The 25652-nt window shown below is 41.5% G+C and overlaps 1 protein-coding gene and 1 long non-coding RNA gene across 16 annotated transcripts in view; one reads left to right on the forward strand and one right to left on the reverse strand.

Annotated features, from left to right (window-relative positions):
- LOC120369998 overlaps positions 1-9285 on the reverse strand; it is a 32429-nt gene extending 23144 nt beyond the window's left edge. For 2 of the 4 annotated variants that reach the window (XR_005583553.1, XR_005583552.1), the window contains exons 1-2: positions 9242-9285; positions 5133-5256 (exon numbers count right to left, since the gene is read on the reverse strand). This is a non-coding gene — a long non-coding RNA (uncharacterized LOC120369998). Of the gene's footprint in view, positions 1-5132; positions 5257-7280; positions 7334-9241 lie in introns of those variants that run through there. The other 2 variants (XR_005583555.1, XR_005583554.1) reach the window with 2 other exon arrangements.
- The window catches only part of TTLL7 (tubulin tyrosine ligase like 7), a 121369-nt gene that overhangs the window by 93647 nt on the left and 2070 nt on the right, over positions 1-25652 (forward strand). For 10 of the 12 annotated variants that reach the window (XM_039483957.1, XM_039483958.1, XM_039483960.1 and 7 more), the window contains 4 exons: positions 1275-1388; positions 5829-5909; positions 14937-15097; positions 22943-23116. In XM_039483957.1, coding sequence (XP_039339891.1) covers positions 1275-1388; positions 5829-5909; positions 14937-15097; positions 22943-23116 — 530 coding nt within the window. Of the gene's footprint in view, positions 1-1274; positions 1389-5828; positions 5910-14936; positions 15098-22942; positions 23117-24335; positions 24399-25652 lie in introns of all 12 variants that reach the window. The other 2 variants (XM_039483956.1, XM_039483955.1) reach the window with 2 other exon arrangements.

The raw sequence follows: 25652 nt of genomic DNA on the forward strand, positions 1-25652 counted from the left end.
TTTTTGCAGTCAAGAATAATATACCGTATATTGCTGATAGAGTAAAAATTTTAAAAGGATAATCCATAACTTTTTAGTATGCTCAAAATAAATTATTTGGAAAGGGTATGTTTATCAGCCCTTTGAATAGTGAGAAGAAATTATGTTTTTAGTGATTTATATTACCATTAATTAGATTATGCATTTGGTTTTTAAATCAAAGATATGAAAACTAAATATGGAAAAACAACCTATACTTGAGTTACAAACCCAGAATTATAAATAGAAATAAACAAGAGGCATTAGATGTCTCTTTATTTCAGACCCAAATTATTATATATTATATGGCAAAATTATTTTGTTAAGCTTTAAAGTATCTATCATTTAATTCAGCCAAGAAAAGCCCTTAAGAGAATAAAGACTGTACTTCCCTCAAAATCCACAGATGTTAGAAAGCCTGGAAATTCTAAATTAATGTTCACCTTTTAACAAATATAAAATCAAGCCCCATTCCAAGCCTCCAAACATTCAGAAGTATGCAAAAGCAGAGTTATGAAATATCTATCTATCACAAACAACCTTAATTCTGACCCTATAGCACCATCCTGAGGGAACTAGAACATCTTAGACAATCTTAGCTATCTGTCACACAGGCTCATCTCAATATTGATCAAAAACATTCATAACTTGAGATTGAAATCCTGGCCCCATGAAGTCAATGGCAACACTTTTATTGACTTGAGCAGGATTTTACCCTTTAATTTACAGAACCTGTGCATGGAAGTTTGGTATGATTTCATGATTGGCAACTTGTGCTCAATTGAGATGCGGGACTGGATAGTAAGGGATGTCTCAGCTCGCCTTGGAGGTGCAGGGGTAGAGTTCTGTGAGGTTGTTTGTTAGTGGCTGCATAGAGACTCCTCTTTGTTCATAAAATAATAGTTACATTTAAGTTTATTGTGTTTGCACTGTATATTTTAAATGGGATATATCATAAATATAGAGCAGATTTTGCTCATCTGTCTGAAACAAATTTACCTTCAGACTTCACTTCTCTTGCAGTGTTTTGCAAGTTCTAGTCAATACTTATATATGTTAATGTACACATAGAGTGTATGTATTAGATACATATACTGTTTACATTCTTTTAAAAAAATCTATTTATTTTCCTCTGTTTGGGAATAAATATTTTTTTACCATGAAAATATCTTTCACAAAAAAGATACACATGAAATCACTAACTCTGTACTAAATCAATTCCATATCAATTTTTGACTGAGTCTTTGCTTCAATAGAGAACAAAAGAGCAAGAAGAGGCATTGACAAGAGAAACATTGTTCATTTTCAATGATATGAGGATCAAGTTCCCAGGAAAAACAGATGAAGAGGCAGAATTAATTATAGAAAATGTAAGTATCGATCAATGAGAAAGATGCATCACAGGACACTTACTGTTTTATATTAAGCCCCTATGAACTTGGGAAAATAAAATGCACATCTAATGATTCATGAGCTCCTGTGGCCTTATAGCTCATGGAATCCATAAATCAAAGGATTCCAAAAGCTCAGATTTCTACATTCTACCTGACCTTAAAAGAACAACACTGAAATCATTCTTAGGACTTTCTAAAATGTGACAAACATTTATAATTAGGAAGATTGAGTAACTTAAGTTTATAATTGTGGAGGTTTGTCCTGTTAAAGTGCAAACTTTTAAGTAAGCACAGAAGAATGTTACAATTAATTGTTATCTTTCATAGAATGTGAATACAGGTTGTGACATGTTTTATCACTACCCCTGAATAGGCATGCTAAGGAACTCAGAAAGGTATGCAGTAAGGTGAAGTAGAAGCCTAAGTACAAGTGCCAGGAATACCATTTCCATCCTTGCTGGCTCCTTCAGTTTGCCAGCTTGGCTTTTCCTTTTATCTAACATTCTTCTGAGCCTTAGTAGTTGGCATGTAACAAAGAAGAATATGAAAGGAGGTGGAAGAATAAGACATGAATTCTGTGCTTGATGCTAAACAGTAAAGGGGAATCTTAAAAGAAAATAGTACCAAATATGAAGAGATGCTGGGAGAGACAAAGTGCGGATTGGAAAAACATTGAAAATGCCGAAGAGCAAAGAAATAAACATCAGTTTAACAGTGAAAAAAGCAAAATAGCAATGTTGTGTTCTGCTCTTGTCTGGCAAAGGTGTAACATACGCATGTTAACATGTTGCAGATTAAACCAAATGTATTCTGGTTCAGTCAGGGGTCCACTTGCAGGGGAATTGAGCAGCTTTCATTGTTATTGGTAGGGGCTGCACAGGCAGTTTTCTTTGTTATGATGAAGATGTATGCAAAGCTCTTCCTGACTCCAGACACTATCCATTTGGAAATGGCCACTGCCTTCTGGGCCATGCAAATCCTGAATGGCCATTGATACTGGCTTCATATAGTAATCCAGCCTCTCTGAGAGGGCAAAGATACCCCACAAACTTGCATATAAAAGAGAGATTTCTGAAACAATTTTTTAAAACTTTTTTTGTGGGAATTTTCAAAATTTCCAGTTTTCCTTCTGAAAACAAAAACTTTTTCAAAATTTCTGAATTTCAAACAGAATGGAAATTCTGAGTTTGAAGCAGCTCTACTGACTATAGCTCTAGGACTTAAGTCCAGTGTGTGACCCAGAAGCACAGGCATGTGACAAACGTTGGTCAGTCTATGGGTAGGACCCTACCAAATTCACAGCCATGAAAAACACGGACCATGAAATCTGGTCTCCCCCTGTGAAATCTAGTCTTTTGCGTGCTTTTACCCTATACTATACAGATTTCACGGGGGGAGACCAACATTTCTCAAACTGGGGATCCTGACCCAAAAGGGAGTTGCAAGGTTATTTTGGGGGATGGGAGTAATCACATTATTGCCACCTTTACTTCTGCACTTCCTTCAGAGCTGGGCTGCCAGAGACCAGTGGCTGTTGGCCAGATGACCAGCTCTGAAGGCAGTGCCCCACCAGCAGCAGCACAGAAGTAAGGGTGGTGATGCCATACCATGCCACCCTTACTTCTGTGCTGCTGCCTTCAGAGCTGGGAAGCTGGAGAGTGGCAGCTGCTGACTGAGGGCCCAGCTCTGCAGGCAGCAGCACAGAAGTCAAGGTGGCAATGCCATATCATGCGATCCTTACTTCTGCGCTGCTGCTGGCAGTGGCTCTGCTTTCAGAGTTGGGCTCCTGGTCAGCAGTCGCTGCCTCTCTCCAGCTGCCTGGCTCTGAAGGCAGAGCCACCACCACCAGCAGTGCAGATGGAAGGGAAGCAGTACCACAACCCCTTCCCCCCCAACAATAACCTTGCGACCCCACCACAACTTCTTTTTGGGTCAGGACCCCTACAATTAAAATACTGTGAAATTTCAGATTTAAATAGGTGAAATCATGAAATTTATGATTTTAAAAATCCTATGACCATAAAATTGACCAAAATGGACCATGAATTTGGTAGGGGCCTATCTACGGGCCATCTGAAAAACAAAATTCCCTGGTATCTGTGGGGCCTCACCTAATTCTTGATCACTGAAGAGGAGTGCAAGGCCTGTTAGGCCAATTACTGTGATAGGAAAGGCTCCCTTTATAGTCTAATTTGAGAGCTCCCTTTGTTCCTAATTGCTATTTGAGGTGTATGTGAGTAAGTATGCAAAAATTCAGCTTCACAGGCTCCTATTTTCTCCCTGGATACGCTATGGAATGGGGCTGTGAGCCTGAGAGACTTTTTGAGCCACACGGATCCTTTAAAACACCTTCACTGACTGTACAGCATAGCTAGTGAAGAACCTGCCTTCTACATTAAGTGAATCCATATAACATGATTGCCATGAGCCTAGTGTCAAATAGGCTGGGCAGAATCTCTGGCTTTGCTCCTGGGAAATTGGTTGACTTGGGTGATAATACTGGGTAAAATTTCCAAAAGCACTTCAGTGATTTAGGAGCCTGAGTCCTATTGAAAGTCAATGGGACTTAGGCTCCCAAGTGACTTAGATGCTTTTGAAGCATCTACCTGTAATGTCTAAACCAGCTTTGAACCACACTGGCTCTCGGTTGTTCCCAACAAGGCCGCCCAGAGGATTCAGGGGGCCTGGGGCAGGGCCATGTCTTCGGTGGCAATTCAGCGGCGAGTCCCTCTTGGAGGGAAGGACCCGCTGCCGAAGAATGAAGTGGCGGCGGTAGAGCAGCCTAAGTGCCGCTGATTGCAGCTTTTTTTTTTTCCTGTCGCTTGGGGTGCTTGTACTGTCATTGGTTTATTCCCCACTTTGAACTTTAGCATCCAAAAGATGGGGACCTGCGTGGATCCTTCTAAACTTAAATCCTAGTTTAGATCTGGTACTGCTGCCACCAACCAAAAAATATAGTGTTTTGGTACACTTCCTGTTCCCCCAAAACTTTCCCTGGGGAACACAGATCCAAACTCCTTGGATCTTAACACAAGGGGAAATTAACCATTCCCCCCTCCTTTCCCCTCCCTGACTTTCCCCTCCCTGGGTTGCCTTGAGAGGCTCCACACTGATTCACTCCTTGAATCTAAAACAAAGAGGGATTCACCTTGCCCCTCCTCTTTCCCCCCCCACCTATTCCTGGTGAGTCAGACTAATCCCCTGAGGTCTCAAACAAGGGAAGAAATCAATCAGGTTCTTAAAAAGAAAAGCTTTAATTAAAGAAAGAAAAGTAAAAACTATCTCTGTAAAATCAGGATGGAAATGCTTACAGGGTATACAGCTTATAAAAACTAAAGGGACTCCCCCCACCCTCTTCTAGCCTAAGCACAGTAACAGCAAACAAAAATAAAATATTTCTCCAGCAAAACACACATTTGCAAATACAGAAATCAATCAAAAGACTAATCTGCCTTTTCTAATACTCACTATATTGAATAGAAGAGAATATTTCAGGAAGCTGGGAGAGCCTGGATGTATGTCTGGCCTCTCTTAATCCCAAGAGAGAACACCCCCAAAACCAAAGAACCCAAACAAAGGCTTCCCTCCACCGAGGTTTGAAAGTATCTTGTCCCCTGATTGGTCCTCTGGTCAGGTGTTTGCCAGGTTTACTGAGCTTGTTAACCCTTACAAGTAAAAGAGACCTTAACCCTTAACTATCTGTTTATGGCATGTACTCACCGGTATTTATATTCAATATTTTCTTCAAAATGTACTCCATCGAGTGGCACGTCTTGATATAACATTAAGCATGACAATATGCTTCCTTATTGCAAAGTCCTCAGTAAAGCCACTTAGCAAACTTCTATGGGAAAATAAAAATCTCAAGGTTGGAAGAGGTCAGATAACAAAGTGATGGTGTGTTAGATGGCTTTGAGGCAAAATTGTTAATAGATACTGATCTGGAATACAGCCAAAGGTGCAGAATAGCAAGAAATTAAAAAGATATGTTAATAGTTCATTAATAGTTAGATGTAACCAGGAAAAATAAAAATACATTTTGTATGATTATTAGGAAGGGTATTTTAAAGGTACATCTAATGACCTATGTGAAGCACAAAGCTGCATATTTACTAGAATAAACAATGGTTCTATAATATTGAACTCTATGCCCACCCCCGTGCTTTTGCTTGCACTGCTAGAATGGCTGATCAGGTAGAACAGGGGTCAGGATCTGGCTCAAAGTCATTACCTCTTTTCCTAAATTTGCAGACACTCTTCCATTTCTTACAGAGAATTAATTATTTTTTACACAAAATGCTGGGATTGTTTTTTAAACAATTAAAGTATTTTACCAATGTAATATTTTTGCTGGAAATGTCAGATTCCACTCTTTATAGATGTTTGTTTTTATCTTTTGTTTTTCAACTAATTCAGATTATGGATAATTGGAAATACCATAAAACAAATGTGGCTTCATATTGGCTGATAAAACTGGACTCTGTTAAGCAACGAAAGGTGAGTGATGCACACTTCAACCTTTGAAAATACTATTAAGTAATGAACATGCACTTAGAAGTGACTGCCATGGAAAAGTTTGAGATGTCAGAATATGGGCTACCGTGTGTGTTCTTATGTCAGTGACACCACTGTATATACAGAATAATTCCATTGCAGCTAATGGTGTTAGTTCATATTTATACCAGTGTAACTAATGTCAGAATCTGGCCATTGGATAAGATTTCCAAAACCAGGTGTTTAAAATTAGGTAATTGTTCAATAGGAGTTGTTTGTGCACCATTCTTGAGAATATGGTTACTCGTTGAGGATCCTACATATGGATTGAGGTGCCTAATTTTGGGTATCCATTTTTTAGTATCTTAGCGTAGAATTGTATGCATAGTGTCAGGTGTTATTTGGAGTATACCTTGTACAGCTCATGTGTGGTTTTTTTATAATTGGAGATACACCAATCTCCTAGAACTGGAAGGGACCTTGAAAGATCATCGAGTCCAGCCCCCTGCCTTCACTAGCAGGACCAAGTACTGATTTTGCCCCAGATCCCTAAGTGGCCCCCTCAAGGACTGAACTCACAATCCTGGGTTTAGCAGGCCAATGCTCAAACCACTGAGCTATCCCTGCCCCCCACATGCAAGTCAACATGTGGGGGAGAGAGAGGTCTTGCAGCTGGAGGGTCAATAATGTGAGCTTGTGGAAAAAATGATTGTTAGAACAGTAAACAGTAGAGAATTGTCACTTCTAGTACAAAGAAGCCTGTGAAGCAAACTCCCTCTCCCATCCACCAAAAGAAAAGAAGTGAATATAGCTATCGGGTGTCTGAGTCTGAATTTGGCCCTTTGAGTGTAATACCTTAGCAGATGGCTTGTTAATGACATGGCAGTGAATTGGAGGTAGAGCTACAAAGATTAACGATGTTGTAATCTTCAATTGAATTTACAAATGCTGGTAATTATTCCTCTTCTTTTGCCAAATAGTTTACTCCCACAAAAGATTAGTATTACTGGTCATGCTTGTAACGGGTCGGACTCACCCCTGCGGCGCCTCCTGCTGGTGACTCCGGGGAATTAGCTTGGTTTCCAGCACGGAGCGCCCTCTGCAGGCCAGTGATCCGCCTGTTCCCTGGCCCTGAGTCCCTCCCTGGATCCTGGTGCCCTTTTACATGGGGTGCTGCCCCCTGGCAGTAACCCCTTTCTCTCAGGGAACCCCCACCCTCTATCCCCACCTTGCCTCAGTGTATGGCTACTGCCAGTCATTGTCTAGCCCCACGTCCTGGGGCAGACTGCAGTATCAGCCTATTCATCACTGGCAAGGAGGGTTTGGACCTGCTGCTTTGGCCTACCCCTGGGCTGCCTCTGCAATCCCCAGTACCTGTTAGCCCAATGCTAGGCGGCAGCCTGGGGCTTTCCAGGCTGGAGCTCCCCAGCTCCTCTGCCTTTCCCCAGCCCTGCTCCACTCAGGTACCCGGTCTAGCTCCCTGCAGCCAGGCCCATCTCCCTCTGAATACAGAGCAAGACTGTCTTAGGCTTCTGGCTTCTCTGCCTCTTATAGGGGCCAGCTGGGCCTGATTGGGGCATGGCCCAGCTGCAGCCACTTTTCAATCAGCCCAGCTTAAAAGCTGCTTTCTCCAGCCACATTCCCTTCCCAGGGCTGTTTTTAACCCCTTCAGGGTATGAGCAGGGGTCCACCCTGCTACAATGCATTCTCCAGTTCACAGAAGTAGTAGATGGGTGCTGCTATTGTTTATAGTGTGCTAATGGCTTCATTTTTAATCTCCATTTTTAAAAAATGGACATATTCTAGTCAATCTCAGCTTTGTAAACCAGTATCTCTTTTCCTTAAAATAGCTGAAATTTGATTTGGGAATAGGTGAGATTGTGTCAATATATCACTGGACGGGGAGTCAGGAGATTTGGATTCTCTTTCTGCCCTTGAAAAGAACTTGCAAGTCACTTAACCTGCTGTATGCCTCAGTTTCCCAACTTTTTTTTTTAAGAAAACAGTGGAAAGCACTTTGAGTAAAATACTTTATATATAATATGTATTGTTTTTAGGAAGGGTGAAACATCATTATAAAGGAACAGGAGAAATATGTTGTAACCACATTTCAAATTGCCCCTACCAAATCTGCAGTCTCATGTTCAAATTTTTTAATCTCTGTAGTACTGAATACTACATTAAACTACCTGCGCTGTTTTTTGGATCTGGGCACAGACAAGCTGCTATTAAGAAAACTTGTCCATCTAACCGGGGGGATAAAAGGGAAGGTCCTTTCATGGATTTAGAACTGGTTAAAAGTCAGGGAACAAAGGGTAGGAATAAAGGGTAAATTTTCAGAATGGAGAGGGGTAACTAATGGTGTTCCCCAAGGGTCAGTCCTCGGACCAGTCCTATTCAACTTATTCCTAAATGGGGTAAAAAGTGAGGTGGCAAAGTTTGCAGATGATACTAAACTGCTTAAGATAGTTAAGACCAAAGCAGACTGTGAAGAACTTCAAAAAGATCTCACAAAACTAAGTGCTTGGGCAACAAAATGGCAAATGAAATTTAATGTGGATAAATGTAAAGTAATGCTCATTGGAAAAAATAACCCCGACTATACATACAATATGATGGGGGCTAATTTAGCTAAACGAATCAGGAAAAAGATCTTGGAGTCATTGTGGATAGTTCTCTGAAGACGTCCACGCAGTGTGCAGAGGCAGTCAAAAAAGCAAACTGGATGTAAGAATCATTAAAAAGGGGATAGAGAATAAGATAGAGAATATCTTACTGCCCTTATATAAATCCATGGTACACCCACATCTTGATTACTGCATACAGATGTGGTCTCCTCATCTCAAAAAAGATATACTGGCACTAGAAAAGGTTCAGAGAAGGGCAACTAAAATGATTAGGGGTTTGGAATGGGTCCCATATCAGGAGAGATTAAAGAGGCTAGGAGTTTTCAGCTTGGAAAAGAGGAGACTAAGGGGGGATGTGAAGAGATATATAAAATCATGAGTGATGTGGAGAAAGTAGATACGGAAAAGTTATGTACTTATTCCCATAATACAAGAACTAGGGGCCACCAAATGAAATTAATGGGCAGCAGGTTTAAAACGTATAAAAGGAAGTTCTTCTTCATACAGCACAGTCAACTTGTGGAACTCCTTGCCTGAGGAGGTTGTGAAGGCTAGGACTATAACAATGTTAAAAAGAGAACTGGATAAATTCATGGAGGCTAAGTCCATTAATGGCTATTAGGCAGGATGGGTAAGGAATAGTGTCCCTAGCCGCTGTTTGTCAGAGGGTGGAGATGGATGGCAGGAGAGAGATCACTTGATCATTACCTGTTAGGTTCACCTCCCTCTGGGGCACTTGGCATTGGCCACTGTCAGTAGACAGGATACTGGGCTGGATGGACCTTTGGTCTGACCCAGTACGGCCGTTCTTATGTCCATTGTGATGTAATTGACCATTTGACCTCAAGTTCATACATTAGATGGAAGATTTATGCATAGTTTTATAAAACTGGTATAGCTTTATAGAGACAAAGACATGATGAGAACTTGATAATGCAGGTTACCTGTGAACTTAATTAAAGGTCTTTTGGAATTATATAAAGTGGCAACATAAATCCACATTTCTGCAGAGATTTTTTAAAAAAGTATAGAGTGCATGCATTGTAGTAGTAGCAGTCACCATTGATTGAGACTGAATTATTTTATTATTTGACAGCTATTGGTCCCTCTGCTGAGTACCCTTTGCTAATGATTATCTCTTACATGTTTGTAATGCACTTGGGGGGGGTCATTACCCCAAGATCCAGTGCATAGACCTACTCCATCCTTTGCAGTAGGGACAGTTGGCTGCCTCAGCAGCACTCTTCCCCATTTTTCACCAAACCCGCAGAGGCCTCTCTGCTGGTCTGCAGATCTACACAGTTGGAGTGGTGGGTTATAGGAAGAGCGGGAAGATTTGTCATGACCCACAGGTCTCAAATCTGGGCCTGCAAGATTTATGGGAGCAGCCACTCTCCAACCCTCCACCTTGCAGCCTGCTAGCAATAGCTTACCTGAAACTTACAAAGCCCAGCCCCTGTGTGAGGTCCAGTTGTGGAGTCCCAAATTGGCTGATTGGCCTGCTAGCCCTATGTAACCCAGCAGCAGGAACAGGAAGTTGTCCAAACAACTGGCCTCCACCCTGCTCTGAACTGTGGGACTTGTGCCTCCTGCACCCTGCTTAGGGTTGCCAGGCACCCGGTTTTCGACTGGAACGCTCAGTCAAAAAGGGACTGCGCCATTAAGAGTCCATTTAGCAGTGCAGCAGGACTAAGGCAGGCTCCCTGCCCGGCTCTCAGAGGCGGCTGGCATGTCCCCTCTCTGGCTCCTAGGCGCAGAGGTGGCCAGGGGGCTCTGCATGCTGTCCCTGCCCAAAGTGACAGCTCCACAGCTCCCATTGGCTGTGGTTCCAGGCCAATGGGAACTGTGGGGGCAGCGGCTGCAGATGGGGCAGTGTGTGGAGATCCCTGGCCCTTCCCCCTTGGAGCCAGACATGCCAGCCCCTTCCAGAAACCGCCTGAGGTAATCGCCGCCTGGAGCCTGCACTCTGCACCCCCTCCCAAACCCCAATCCCATGTCCCAGCCCTGAGCCCTGTCCCACACCCAAACTCCCTCCCAGAGACTACACCCTCTCCCACACTTCGAACCCTTTGGCTCCAGCATGGAGCCCCCCCTTGCACTCCAAACCCCCTCATTCTCGGCTCTGCATCAGAGCTCGCACCTCCAGCCGGAGCCCTCACTCCCCCTTGCAATCCAATCCCCAGCCCTCAGCCTCCTCCCGCACTCTGAACTCCTCATTTCTGGCCTCACCCCGGAGCCCTCACCCCTTCCTGCACTCCAACCCAGTGCAAGTAAGCGAGGGTTGGGGAGGGGATTGAATGAGTGGGGGCAGGGCCTTGGAGAAGGGGTGAGGGAGGGGCAGCAGGCGGGACAAAGGTGTTCGGTTTTCTGCAATCAGAAAGTTGGCAACCCTAACCCTGCTCCTGCTTGATTTTTCTGGCATTCCAACCTGGCTTGACTCCTGACATCTGACTTGTGGTTCCTGACTTCATTTGTTTCCTGCCCGTGACTCCCTGGTATCCTCACCTGCCCTGACTCTGGTCTCTGACTCGTGGTTCTGATCTTCGGATTGTCTCTTGCTTCTGATCTCCCTGTATCCCAACCTAGCCGACTCCTGTCTCATAACTGCAGGACTCTGGCTCTGACTACTAGGTCTGGCCGCATATGACCTGGTCGTGACAAGATTGCACATTATCTTTTTCCTGTACATTTCACTGAAGGGAGGATAATGGAACCCAGACCCCAAACTTTGCAGTCTTCTCTGAAGCGGAGATCCCTTTTGCGGGGGAAGGTCAGGGTTCCCAGGGCAACTGTAGCTAGGAAGAGCCCTTGATAGCATAGATCAGGGTCCCCAGCGCAGTGCCTGTAAGTGTCCTAGCTCCCGCCAGGGCATCTATGTGTGCCCACCTACTGGCCACCGGACAAGCAGCTGTCAAATTTTCGGCAGCAATTCGGCGGTGACACCTCTTGATGACACTGCGACATTTTGGCGGCGATGCTTCTTAACGTTGCTGCTTCTCGGTTGCAGTTTGGCATCTGCTTGTCTGGCGGCCATAGTCCTCAGTCCGGCACCTGCCACACGGAAAAGGTTGGGGACCATTGGCATAGATCTTTTGACCTACGCTGCTAGGAGTAGGGGGAGGGGAAATCTGCTGGAAGTCAGAGCAGCAGCAGAGATGTGGGTCCTCTGCACGGAATCTTGGGGATTCTCTTTCATCTACCCCAACAAGGTTATCCCTAAAAAGGGAAGGAATCTCCATGAAGGGAAACACTGGCAGAGGGCACACCCCCTCTTGTGGGGTGAAGGGGGTGCTTAGATTTGATATGGTGTCATCACTCCAATATGTTAACAGGTATCTCAGACTGGGAATACTATTTCATTGACCACACAGTTTTCAATTGCCCCTGTTTTTTTTTTCTTCTTCTTCAACTATAAGAGATGCAGCCATCCGGTTTAATGTTAGCTATGGCTTTATCACTCCAGCTGGTTCGTCCCCTGTAACTGGTGTTTTAAAAAGCATGCTAGTGGGTCCTGTGCTTTCTTTGACTGATGCTTGTGTGGCACCCGGGGCATGTAAAGTATGTCAGGATAAGACACTCGGTCATTAATATAAAATGCAGTACTGAAAACATGGATTTCTTTCTTCATGTGAAGACACCTTCGATGACTTAGGAGACTAATACTACCTGAAGCATTGGTGTGCTCTTGATATTTTGGCAGCAGGGGAAGTGATTTGCTCTACGTTTCTGCACCTTTTTAACCTCATCCCCTTCAAGCAGATAGGTATTCTTAGGGAAGTAGTTATACAAATGGCTTACCTTGGAGATTGACATTGCAGCTAAGGATTTCCAAATGTGACATATGAGTACAAAGCTTTAGTGGATCTGAGAGCAGAGTGTTTTATATTCTAGCAGGGTGGGGATGGGGGGTGGGGGTGTAAAGCCAAAAAAGAACAAGTGTTAGAGAATATTTCTGAAAGTATAAGTATGTAGTTCAAAAGCAGCTCTGCAATTTTATGAAGTTTTAGAACAGAAACTCGGACTGTCTGGCATGCGCTCTGGGATTGCTAGGAAATTCCAGAATACGGGAAGGAAATATCCGCCAGATATGCTAGGTTTTCAGAATGTCTATCCCCAACAGATATATCTTCTTAATGATTTCTCCACCCTTGCTCTGGATAAATACAAACACCTGTACATAGCCATAATCTCTAACATCAATCAGTGATGTGTTGCAAGGATCATTTAGCAGCTGTATTACCTCAGCTTGCACAATTTCTGCTGTTTCCACCGCTGGCACACACTCTGTCTTTGACTGCTCAGTTTATTCACCTCCTTGTTCTGTTACATCTAAATGATTTGTTGTGTTAGTGTAAAAGAAAAGAAAGAAAAGGGCATTCGCATTCTGCACAGGGAAATTAACGTAGTTGCAGCTAAATGGCTGTGCCCTGGTGCAATGCCTGGAAGTTCTTATTTGGGTGCTGCTCCCTAGAAGTATTCAGTGTGAGTCTACATGCACTCCATGTGCCTGAGACCAGAAGACTCTTCAATAGCAATGCTCATTGGTGTAGTAAAAAGACAAAGCTCATCTTACCATGGCTAAATTCTCTGCTTGGTCACTCCCTGGTCAGGAATCTTAGGGTTTGGATACCATCTTACTTGCTGAGCATTGGGGGCATCTCCTTTCAGAAAACCACTTTAACAGGCTTTATTCTGTGTGATGCTGTAGGCATTTTGGGGTCTGATGAACTGCAATATGCTTTTTGGGTGAAATTTGCCTCTGTTCAGCACAAGGCCTATATCAGTGGTGGGCAACCTGTGGTCCAGAGGCTGCATGCGGCCCTTCAGGGTAATCTGATTGTGGGCCGTGAGACATTTTGCTGATGTGGACTGTCCGCAGGCACGGCCGCCCGCAGTTCCCAGTGGCCACGCTTTGCCATTCCCAGCCAATGGGAGCTGCAGGAAGTGGTGGGATGCAGGGACATGCTGACTGCTGCTTCCCGCAGCTCCCACAGGAACGGCGAACCGCGGCTACTGGGAGCTGCAGGAGCCATGCCTGCGGACGGTCAACATCAGCAACATGTCTCACAGTCCACAATCAGATTACCCTGATGGGCCACATGAGGCCTGTGGGCCGTAGGTTGCCCACCACTGGCCTATATACTACTTAAATCACACATACGTTCTCAGAAAACATGTTACAGGCAGTATCTAATAGCCATGATTTAGCCCACATTCTGTGTTGCAATTCTGCACCAATATATCCACACACAACTCCCATTTAATTCAATGGGAGTTACACAAGTGTATCGGAGAGCAGAATTGGACATCATGTTCTAATAAGCTACTTCCTACTCCATAGTCTACTGGTGTATGTATGCATGGAAGAAAAAAACACATGAGACATCAAGGTAAGATGTATACTAGACAGAGAGACCAACTTATACACTGTACAGAAATGTCCAATTTTCTTCTTTCTCCCCACAAACAGTATTCAGATTAACAATATATTACATTTTTTAAAAGCATTTCTTTTCAAATGTCTCTTAATGCTGATTTTTCTTCAGTGCTATGACATACTATTTCCTGCATAAAAGGCAGTCTTACTAGTGTCTTATGGTTTGATTCTGAGCAGGGCTAAGCACCTGCAACACACACTGAAGTCATTGTAGCCCAGGGGTAGGCAACCTATGGCATGTGTGCCAAAGGCGGCACACAAGCTTATTTTCAATGGCACTCACACTGCCTGGGTGCTCGCCACCACTCCGGGAGGCTCTGCATTTTAAATTAATTTTAAATGAAGCTTCTTAAACATTTTAAAAACCTTATTTACTTTACATACAACAATAGTTTAGTTCTATATAAGAGACCTTCTAAAAATGTTAAAATGTATTACTGGCACGTGAAACCTTAAATTAGAGCACACCACTTCTGAAAGGTTGCCAACCTCTGGTGTAGACTGTGGGTGCTCAGCTCCTCTCAGGATTATTCTTTTATAAAGTAGAGGGTATTCTAAACATGGTAACCAATTTTAAAGTATTCAGTATTGCTTAAGATGGTCTTAATCACAAGGCTCCTTATCAGCTCTGTGTGTGTGTGTGTGTCTGTCTGTCTCTTTCTCTTTTTACTTGTTTTAACAATCTTTTTTACTTGCTAGTATTGGAAAAGGTGAGGGGAGAGATACTAATGCAATAAATATGAAAACTTGTTTTGTTTTTTGCAAAATGGTTTTGATGGAAAATGATGCCATAACAGAGTTAGTAAGTGAAGCAGCTTGTTGAAATTTAAAGTGATGATGCTATATGATAATTATCTCTTACCATTTTTTCTGTGTAATGAAAGGACAGATGTTTGGTTTTGAGATTTTGTCATATATGCCTGGATTTTTTAAATGCTTTGATTTGCTTGAAATATTCTTTTCTAGGTTTTGGACATAGTGAGGACAAGTGTTCGTGCTGTTCTGCAACGTGTCTGGAGAGTTTCTGACGTTGAATGTTTACATTTATACCGTATTTTTAACCGTGTGTTTAATCGCTTACTCTGGAGCCATGGCCAAGGCTTGTGGAACTGTTTCTGTAATTCAGGGTAGGCCCAATATATTTATTATTGTGTAATCCTTTTAATAATTTCACAGCTATAGTTAGAGCTAGCATAGTTTAATGTTTACTTTCATTCAAGAAATTATTGTAACAAATAGAACTGTTTTTAAAACCATTAATCAAAAACATACCATGTAATTACCTATTAACATAGGACAAGCATTTCAATAATGGGCCCATACAGTTAGGATCTTAGATCCATCTGAAGGCATTTAAAGCAAATGATTTGATTTTTCAAGAATGCTGAGCATCTTACAGCTCCCATTGATTTCTCTCACTGAGAGACCCTTCTGGCTCAGCACTTTTGAAAATCAGGCCAACTACTTAAGTGACTGTGACGGGGTCCCTGGGGTGCTATCTGGATTAGGGGACCACCAAGCCTCCAAAACCCACCAGCCTGGGGTTTCCCTCACACTACAAAGCTATTGCACTTATGCAGACATCCACAGGCAGGGACACACCCAACTAAGTTACATGAATGCTTCTCCCAGCCACTCATGAACCATCAATAGAGAAGCTGCAGCCTTGCACCTCAGGACTGTACTTGGTGGCACTGGTCAGAAGACTGGCCAGTGTAAGCTCCTTACCTAGTTGGCCACTCTGACAAAAGGGTAGTGGCCATGCAACAGCCCTTGATAATCTGAGTTGAGATTTCCTGAGCACTTCAACCAAAACACGCTGTCTTAGGTAAAATATAAAATAGATTTATTAATTACAGAAAGATCGATTTTAAGTGATTATAAGTGATAGGCATAAAGGTCAGAAATAGTTACTTTAAGAAATAAAAACAGAAACACACATTCTAAATCCTAAACTTTTAATCTAAGCAAGCATTGAATCAAATAGCTTTTCTCACCCTGACAGATGGTGCAGGAGGTTACAGTTTCAATACATAGACTGGATCCTTTTATAGCCTGCGATCAAACCCTCCAGTTCAAATTCTTTGTCTTGCAGATGTGCTTCCAGGTATTGAGATGTGGTGGGAGAGAGGCCAAGTCATGAAGTCACTTCCCCTCTTTTATACTTTCTTCCAGTTTGCTGGAAAAATCCTTGCTGTGAGGAGGGGATCAGGCAGTCACCATTGGTCAAAGCAGTCTCCATTGCAAACATATCTTCTCTAAGGAATCTCTGGGATAGTGGATTCTTTTATTGAAGGGTGTTGATAAGCCATTAATGCTGTCTGGCTATTGCTGGCTACTATTTTGTTGTAACTGAAAGGCTGGTTGTGGGTGTTCCCAACCTCACAACATATTTCAGTAACAGAGATAGCAATACTTCATAACTTCACATACAATGATAGCACATACAATCCAACCGGATATTCATGTTCAACAGATCAAGACTTTTAAAATAATACCTCACAAGGTATACTTACAAAACATATCATAATTATATCACCATGGTGAATATGGGATTCTCGAGTGCTACTTTGAGGTACAGAGAGTCACAGTGACTTAATCTAAATGTGAGTTGGCCGCTGACAAAAATCATGGCCCTATCTGTTTGATTCCTAGAGTAAAGAAAAGGAGAATCAAGTAAAGAGTCCTGCTGACATTTTATACATTTATTTATATATGGTTTAGAAATACAGCAGAATTTTTGAGTTGGACGATATTTGCTCTTCATTACATATCTGAAACAATTATGAGAATGTAAGTGTGTGAAAAGTAGGAAATTGTGGCACTAATAGGTAAGGAAATGAGTTGGGTTTTTTTGCTTGAAAATTAAGGATGCTTACTGGAAAACAAGATGCCATATTTTTTAAATTAAATCAGCCCATTCCCCAGCCCCTTATGCTCATGCAGTTGAAGTCAAGGGGACTATTCATGTGAGGAACGGTCTGCAGGATTAGAGCCTATGTATATAACAAAATATGTCAAAGATCCTTTTTATAGTCTTCCTTATGGGGAAAAATGTATGTACAAATATATACCATATACATTTCTTTGTAAATATATAGAGTGAGGTGACTAATGGGATGTATTTGATTAGCTTGCAAAAGAGAATTGAAAAAAGATTTATTGAAAATGAGCTTCAACAAATATACACATTATGATGATGGGTTTCATATGTACAAAAGGAAATAACTCATTTGTCACTTGTAGGGAATGCATGCACTACATTTGCAAATGTAATAAGAAACCTTACCTGTATTCAACACAATGACAGGAAAAGGGAGATGGAAAAAATAGATTATTAAAAGCAACAGTCTCAGAGAGTGAGAGATCCTCTGCTGGCATAAATTGGCATAGCTCCGTTGATTTCAATTGACTTTAATGGTTTGATGTCAATTTATACCAGCTGAGTATCAGAGGGGTAGCCGTGTTAGTCTGGTTCTGTAGAAGCAGCAAAGAATCCTGTGGCACCTTATAGACTAACAGATGTTTTGCAGCATGAGCTTTCGTGGGTGAATACCCACTTCTTCGGATGCAAGCAGACTGCTTGCATCCGAAGAAGTGGGTATTCACCCACGAAAGCTCATGCTGCAAAACATCTGTTAGTCTATAAGGTGCCACAGGATTCTTTGCTGCTTATACCAGCTGAGGATCTGACCCATAATATGATTGATTCTTTAAGTGCTTGCATATGTCCATTACACTGTAGGTGTGTGATCAAAACCTTAGCATTGTACCTAGTGGTAGCTTTTTCCACGTCATTATTTTAAAAATATTTTATTAATTTTATTTCAGAATTTTTATTTTTTATTTTTGCAGTCTTGCGGGCCTTTGGAGGCAGGGGAGCCTATACTAAGGTCCCCAGGGTTCAAACCTTGCATGCACTGCAGAGAGCCTATATCTATGAGTGACCGTCATTCACACTGTCTGAAGTGCTTGGAATGAGGGTCACGTTACAGACAAGTGCTCCCTTGTCATGGTTTCAAAACCATGACAAAGAAGGTGAAGGAGGAGCGTCTCTGTTACATCTTTCTGGAGACTGCCTTTACACTGGCATCAGATCCCGCTCAGTCATCCAAGGGAATTTCTTTGGTGGCTCTTTCCCAAAGTGCTCCGCTATCTTTCCCACAGACATTAGCAGGAGGAGATCCTCATCAACAGGACTATCTTTTTCAAGGTCCGGAACCTCAGAGTAGGTCAGGCCTCCAGAAACACAAGAAGAAGTCTGCATGGGGCTCTTTGAGGTCCAGAGTATGGGACTCCTCCACTGAAGGTCGATCAGAGTGAGGCATTTGGCTTGTCACTATCCAGTACTGGCTCATATAGACAGAGTTGAGCTGTTGATTCTGGTGCCCTCCGAGAGACCATTGAGACTGGCTACCTCTTCAGCTGCAACACAGCAGTTTTCTCTGAATACTGCAAGACAGCAGCCCATGTCCCTTCTAACTATGCTGGAGGCCTGTGCCACAGTCAGGAACTTGTTGTGCCTATCATGACCATGCCTTGCTTCAGGCTGAAGACCTTTGTCTGGCCCTGGTGCAGCTGCCAAGCTCATTGGCATTGGATCACTCTAGTCTGGGCCACCAGCTTTGGGTTTGGTACTAGCCCCTGCCTTCTCTCCAGAGCCAGTATCTGCTCCTCCACTCCACATAGTATGGCAGCTAGGAAGCCAGCCATGCTTCCTCCAGTATTGTGTCCAGAGTGCAGATTGAGATCTCAGTCAGCCCTCATTCCCAGGGTCATTCTCATGCAAGTTCATGATAGAATGACTGGAGGTTTTTAAGAAGAGGTTAGACATTCTCCTGTCAGGAATGGTCTAGTTATTACTTAGTCCTGCCTTGAGTGCAGGAACTGGACAAGATGAACTACTGAGGTCCCTTCCAATCCTACACTTCTATGATTCTATTATTCTTATAGCTTCAGTCTGGTTGAGACAAATCTGGGATTCAGACTTCCACAAACTGTCCACTTGGGAACCTTTGCTGTTATCGATAACTAGAGACCATATAATGCAGAGCTGTGGCCAGGCGCTGCACCTCATGGTGTGGTTCATAAGTGGTTGAGTGCAGAGGAGGCACATTGCTCAGTGGCAGTCCAGAAAGTGCTCCTTAACATCAGAAAACCTTCCATGAGATCTGCCTACCTGTGTAAGTGGATGTGTTTGTCTGTCTGGGAGGCCTCCCACAATGAATCTCTACCTCAAAACAGAATTGCTTGAATCTTAGCCTATCTTTTGCACTTTAAAGAATCAGGTCTAGCCCACAGCTCCATTAGGGTGTATCTGGTGGCCATCTCAGTGTTTCAACCTTGCATACATAAGACTATTTTCACTCACCCTATCACAACCAGATTCCTGAAAGGTCTAGATAGTTTCCACCTACCAGGCACCCAGTGCTTTCTTGGGATTTGAATTTGGTGTTGTCTGCTCTTGTGGATCCTCCTGTTGAGGCTTCATCATCATACTTGCTTCTATACCTTTCAGTGAAAGTAGCTTTCTTAGAGGCCATCAGCTCTGCTAGAAGGATGGGAGAACTGAATGCACTGGTCACTGATCTGCCATACACAGTTATCTACAAGGACAAAGTTAGTTCAGCATAGATCATGCCCTAAGTTTCTCTTAAGGTGATATCTGATTTTTATCTGTCTGTTTACTTCCCAATACCTCATACTTATAAGGACAAGTGAAGGCTCCACACCCTGGATGTCTGTCGAGCACTGTTTTTTTTGCCCGGATAGGACAAAGCCCTTTCGAGCTTCTTCACATTCTTTTGTTTCTTATACAGGCATATGTGAGAGATCATCCAATCAGATCTTAGACTCACTACATGGATTACCACTGTATCATGATGTGTTATACTGCCAAAGGGGTAATGCTTCTGATAATCTCACAGCACACTCAACCAGAGCAGGTGCAACCTGAGCAGTATTTGTGGCACATGTCCCAATTATGGACAGCTGCAGGGCAGGGACATGGTCTTCCATTCATACATTCATCAGCCACTATGACAGTAGTGTCAAGGCAATATGGTAATGTAGGTAAAGTGGTCCTACAGTACCTCTTCCAATAAGACTCCAAGCCCTGCAGCCTGGGTTATCAGCACAGGAGTTACCTACAGTGTAATGGACATATGTGAGCACTCAAGGAAGGAAAAAAGTCACCTTCTTATAACTGTTGTTCTAAGAGATGTGTTATGTATGTCCATTACACGATGCATCCTCACTACCCAGTGCATTGGAGCCTGCTATAAACTTCTGGTGCAAAGTAACCTTGCTTCAAAGCATGAGGAACTCATTTGAAGGTGGTGCTGAAGATGGTACCTCTAGAGAAAACTCTGTGGCACTGTTGCATTGGACAGATGCACATACCTACAGTTTAATGGACTTGGGTCAGTGTAATAGAAAAGGTCCCCAATCTTAATTTACTTCCTTTAAGTAGCCACTTAGAGATGTGGGGACTCTCACTTCATGCCCCCAAATGATTTTTGGACTTCTGATTCAATAATCCCTTAATTTTTAGTGTTATATAATATTACAGTTAGCATTGCTTTACACAAGATGTATGTGAACCTCGTGCTTTTAATATTGCTTTTTCATATTTTTTAATATTTAATAATGTTTTGGAAGCCTCAATTTGTGATGATTTTTATTTTCAGAAATCAGACATTTTTCTACAAAAATGTTTTTTGTTCACAAGTTGATCAGCTCTCCTGTTCAACTGATTCAGGAACACAGCTCTGGAGCCCACTGAACAATTCAGTGAAGAGCAGGAAACTAATATACACAAACACTTGTGGGAGGGAGTGTCACTGTGGGGTGTTAAGGTTGCTCTACATGCAATATACCTAATACAGAACCTACAAAGCAAGGAAATAGAAAGTTATGGCTATCAGCAGTACATAGCCTCTATTTTCTCCAGCCAGAGTCCTACTTTACCACTAGCCCAGTCACCATACCCCAAAAAGAACATGCTGGAGCCTTAACTCTGCCCCGTAGGGTGTGTGCAGTTTTGCAGAAGTGAATAGTAGGGACACGGGGGGAGCGAAGTTTGGTGTGTTTGTGGTAGAGGTGGGCAAACGGAATTTGGGGAAGAAGATGCTGGTTTCCCTACTAAGGCAGAGTTAAAGTTGTGGTGCATTCTCTGTGGTGTATGGTGGTTGGGCTAGTGGTAAATTGTGTATCTCTGGGCGAGGAAGAGAGGATATTTATTGTTAGTAGTTTTAACTTGTCATTCTCTTGCTGTTTAGGTTTTGTGTTAGTTATATTAGGTGTAGAATGACTTTAACAGATGCACAAAAAACAATTGTGTATTAATATATGGTATCTGTATGGTATAATCTAGACATATCTAATTAATTAATGATACATTTGCTTTAATTACCTGCACAAAATCAAAAGGAGTACTAGAAAAATGATAGTACCAGTTTGATTAAAAATCAAGTTTCAAATAAAGGCTCACACATGATTTAGAATATTGCATACTCCAGCATGGCCTTCCCTTGTTGTCTTCCTGTATCCCCTTTCCATGGTGGTGTGCCATGCCAAAAGTTAAGTAGATATACCCAAAGTTACCTCAGATTTTACTTGTCACATTTCCTATTCATGCACTGATATAGCATCAGCCCTGAATTCTCACTAAGCCCAAACAGACATCCTGTTTTATGACTCCTATTCAAAACCACTATGTGGAGGATAAAATCCTGGCTCCATTGAGGAAAAACTATCATTGACATCAGTGAGGCCAAGATTTCACTCTGGATGCTTAGAACCTGGAGGAGGGATGCAAGGAACCCTCCCCTCACACCTGTCTCCCCCCCCCCACTGTATGAAATGATTGTTTCATTAAAAAAAAAAATCAAACCCAAGCTTGCCAGCCATCTAAGCCATTATACAGGGCTTTCATTTTTTTATAGGGAAAGGGGTTTCAAGTACAAATTTTGCCTTTGGACACCCATATAGTTCTCTGTATTCATATTTGAATATTCATATAGTATTCATGTATGAATATTCATGTCATATTCATATAGTAAGTTGTGAATAAACACACATACTGTGCACAGGACTAATTCCTCCTTACTGTGATGAAATGCACCTAGTTAGACTAGCGTGGTAGCCTTAAAATTCTGTGCACTGAAAAGCTGAAGGACTAAACCATTTTGGAAATAAAATGTTAATGGAACCAAAAGTACCAAGTGTGTTGTTATTTCAGATGGAAAAATTTACCAGACACAAACTGAAAGTTTTAATTATACTTCTCTGACTTGATAAAGAGCAGACTCCCCTACCCAGTTAGAGCAATGTGCTAATGTTCAAATTGTCTAGACTGAGAAACTCCCTCCCCATGACTTTTTGAATAGTTCTGGTAGAGAAATGAAATATGAATTGCTTCCATTTATCTATTTTTTGGAAATGTGAAACAGAGCACAGTATTTTGAACATTTATATTCGACTGTCATATGTATCATTTGTTATTCTCTTCATGCTTAATATCATGGACTCCTGAATATGACTAATTAATGAAAGTATTAGCAGGCTATATAATTACTTTGGCATCACAGACTATTCAGATAGTAGCTTGTTAAAAATAAATCAGTATTTCGTGTGTCTCATGATGTAGAACACCATTGAAAATTACATGGCAGTAAATCTTTGTGTGCTAAACCTAAACAATGGCCCTATAAATGCTTCAGGGGACATACTGAATGAAAAATGGGTTGTGATCATTTTGCAATATGAAGATTAACTTCTTAATTTGTATTTTATATTCCCACCATCTGTCTGTATATATGTTAAATAGCATAGGCCTTTCCTGTAAACAGGTAAGGTCACACTTTATTTCTCATACTCCTCCACTGCTAAATCTGATGTGCAGTAGTAAAGCTTTTAGATTGCCATTTGTAACAGAAAACATGAGGTCATGTCTGTTTCCATGCCAACAGAAGTTCTTGGGAGACCATATTCAGTAAAAGGACAGAGGTGGTGACTCCTGAACAACTCCAGTGTTGTCAACGAATAGTACAGCTTTGTAAACACTGCCTGCTGGTGGCTTACAAATATTCAGCAGATTCAAGAGGATCTCTTACTGGAATTAGCCCTGACTGGGATGATACAAGGTATATACTTTCATATTTCTAATTATGAGACATATTGGAATGTATGATCAGATTTTAAATTATATGCGTATACTTCCCTCTAGGTTAGTGGTCTCAACCTGTGGCCCGTGGGCTGCTTGTGGGGCCCAAGCTACATACAGCTATGGCTCATGTGACCTCCTCAGGGCCATACAAGTGTGTGTATATATTGTGTGGATGTGGCCCATATAACACAGAGAGAGCTGCATATGCAGCCCACAATGGTAAACAGGTAGAGAACCACTGCTCTAGGCCTAGGAAAAAGCAACAAGAACTAGTTCACTGTCTGCAACATAAAGGATGAGCATTTCCTTCCAGCCCTACTTCCTGTCATTATGATTTCTATAGTGTGGTAGTGAATGCAACAGAAATGATCCTTGCTGGGTTAAGAGGAGATTTACCATACTCATTTTATTTGAAACTAACTTATTAAAAGTTTTGTTTGCTTAATGCCCCAATAGCCAGGGTAAGAAAGGCATTCTGTACTTAACTGAATTGAAACTTGCCTTTCTTCTTTTCTCAGATTCCTCAGAGTAATTGATTCCTGGTTTGCATTCCTAGGAGTGCCCTAACATGTATTACTCTGCTGGCTTCGCAACCACAGGAACATAGCTCCAGGCCATGGTCAGGTAAGTGCCATCTGACTTACTATGTTGCACAGTTTTGCAAAGTTGACTTCTAAAAACTGCAGACATAAAAGTTTTTCTTATTATATTTCCCAAAGGGTATAAACATTTTGTTAAAACCTTGCAAAACAGCACAATATAGTAAAAAAATATATATATTTTGGCACTTACCTGACTCTCCATGGGCAGGGTCAGTTCTTCAGCAGAGTTATAATATCGTCAGCATGCTGACTCTTACTGAAACATCACTAGGAGTGGGGAGCCAGTGATCTGTGATGTAATGGTCCTGAAATGCAGAATTAAAGATTTATGTTCTGAATGCTTCTCTTACCCTAGTAATTTGGATCATTCCGTGCATAAATCTACAAATGGTTTGTTCATTTTAAAAGTCATGCAGTTCTCTGCAAGGGCAGTGTTTATTAAAATAGCTACTACATATAGAATGTCCTGTAGAAAATAAACTCAATATATATTATCAGTTAAACCTACTGTATGACTTAATTGCATAAGCAATATGTCTTTAACTAGTTATTTGATATATTAAACTTTCTGCTATTGTCATGTGAATGTTTCAGGGGCTCTAACATAATTTAATACCAGCTGGAAACAGAAGTTGATTGTTCACAGCAAAAGTAGAGGTAATTTAGCCACAAAATGAACCATATGCAATATTCATATATAAATGAGCTTATAACAGTAGAGTGGTAAAATAAAAAAAGATGAAACAAAGTAATTCTTACTGCCAATATTAATACAGGAGGTCATTTTTTTCAATAAAAAATGAGCCATAACTGTTCAGACCAATCAAATCACTCTAGTGTATTGCCTAGCTAACAGGCCTGCTTTGGCCATTTTCTGTGACTCTACTGAAGTCCCAATGGAAGTGTAATTATGGATTTCAAATATGAGCAGAATCTGGCCCTCTGTTTTAGATAAGTGCATAGCAGTTATAAAAGTAAAAGTTACTATTTTGTATCTGTAGCAGCATAGCTGTCAGGATAACTTTCATTAAAAGCTACAACCAGTCTGCATTTATCTTAAAAAACATTACATTTATATTATGGCTACACTAACCAATATGTTCTGCCTAAATAAGGGGCTTCCTATTTTCTTTATGGGAAAGAAACCCTTTTATATCAGCTGGGTTTGCTTTTATTTGTCCAGCCAGCCCTAATATGTACACGGTAACAGTGACATTATTTCCCTTAAGAGTAACCACTACACAATTTCATGTTGCACCTGGGTTTGTATTTTTAAACTATCAAGGAAATTATATTAAAGGATTTTCACTGCTAATAATAATTTTGTTGACTGTTACTGTGATATAGTATGAGTAAGACCCTGTAAACTGCAGCATATGGGCAGAGAGTGATTTAAAGCTTCCTTTTTTTTCCCCATAACTTTGTAAAGTTTCATTTGTATAGCTCTGTTGGGCTTTTTTGAGAGAGAAACTATTTTCAGGCTACGTTTATGTGCACTTTTTTGGCAGCTTTGTCAGATACATCTCCAGTTGCAATTGGCTATTTGTACATATTTGGCGCTTTACACATTACTGTATGTCTGATTCCCAGTGATACTGTTCCTGATGGAAAACCAGTCATTATTTTAGCTTTATTGCATAGGACAAGCTCAAAAATTGTTAAACATATTTCAAAAATAATTTTCACTGTACAGTTCAGTGGTTCCACAGCTCTGTTATCAGACATTACTGGAAATACCAAGGTAAATGATCAATGATGTTTTCTTCACAAACCTTCAAAATAAAAGTAAAAATGCTGTGAAACACAGCCAGACTTCTTTTCCAGTCAGGATACTCAAATCTCATAACACAAGCTTTTTTAAAAAAAAAAAGCCTCTGGCCTTTTGAATCCTAAAAAAATTCACTTCTAAAA

Source organism: Mauremys reevesii, linkage group 8 (assembly GCF_016161935.1).
Source record: "Mauremys reevesii isolate NIE-2019 linkage group 8, ASM1616193v1, whole genome shotgun sequence".
Taxonomy (NCBI): Eukaryota; Metazoa; Chordata; order Testudines; family Geoemydidae; genus Mauremys; species Mauremys reevesii.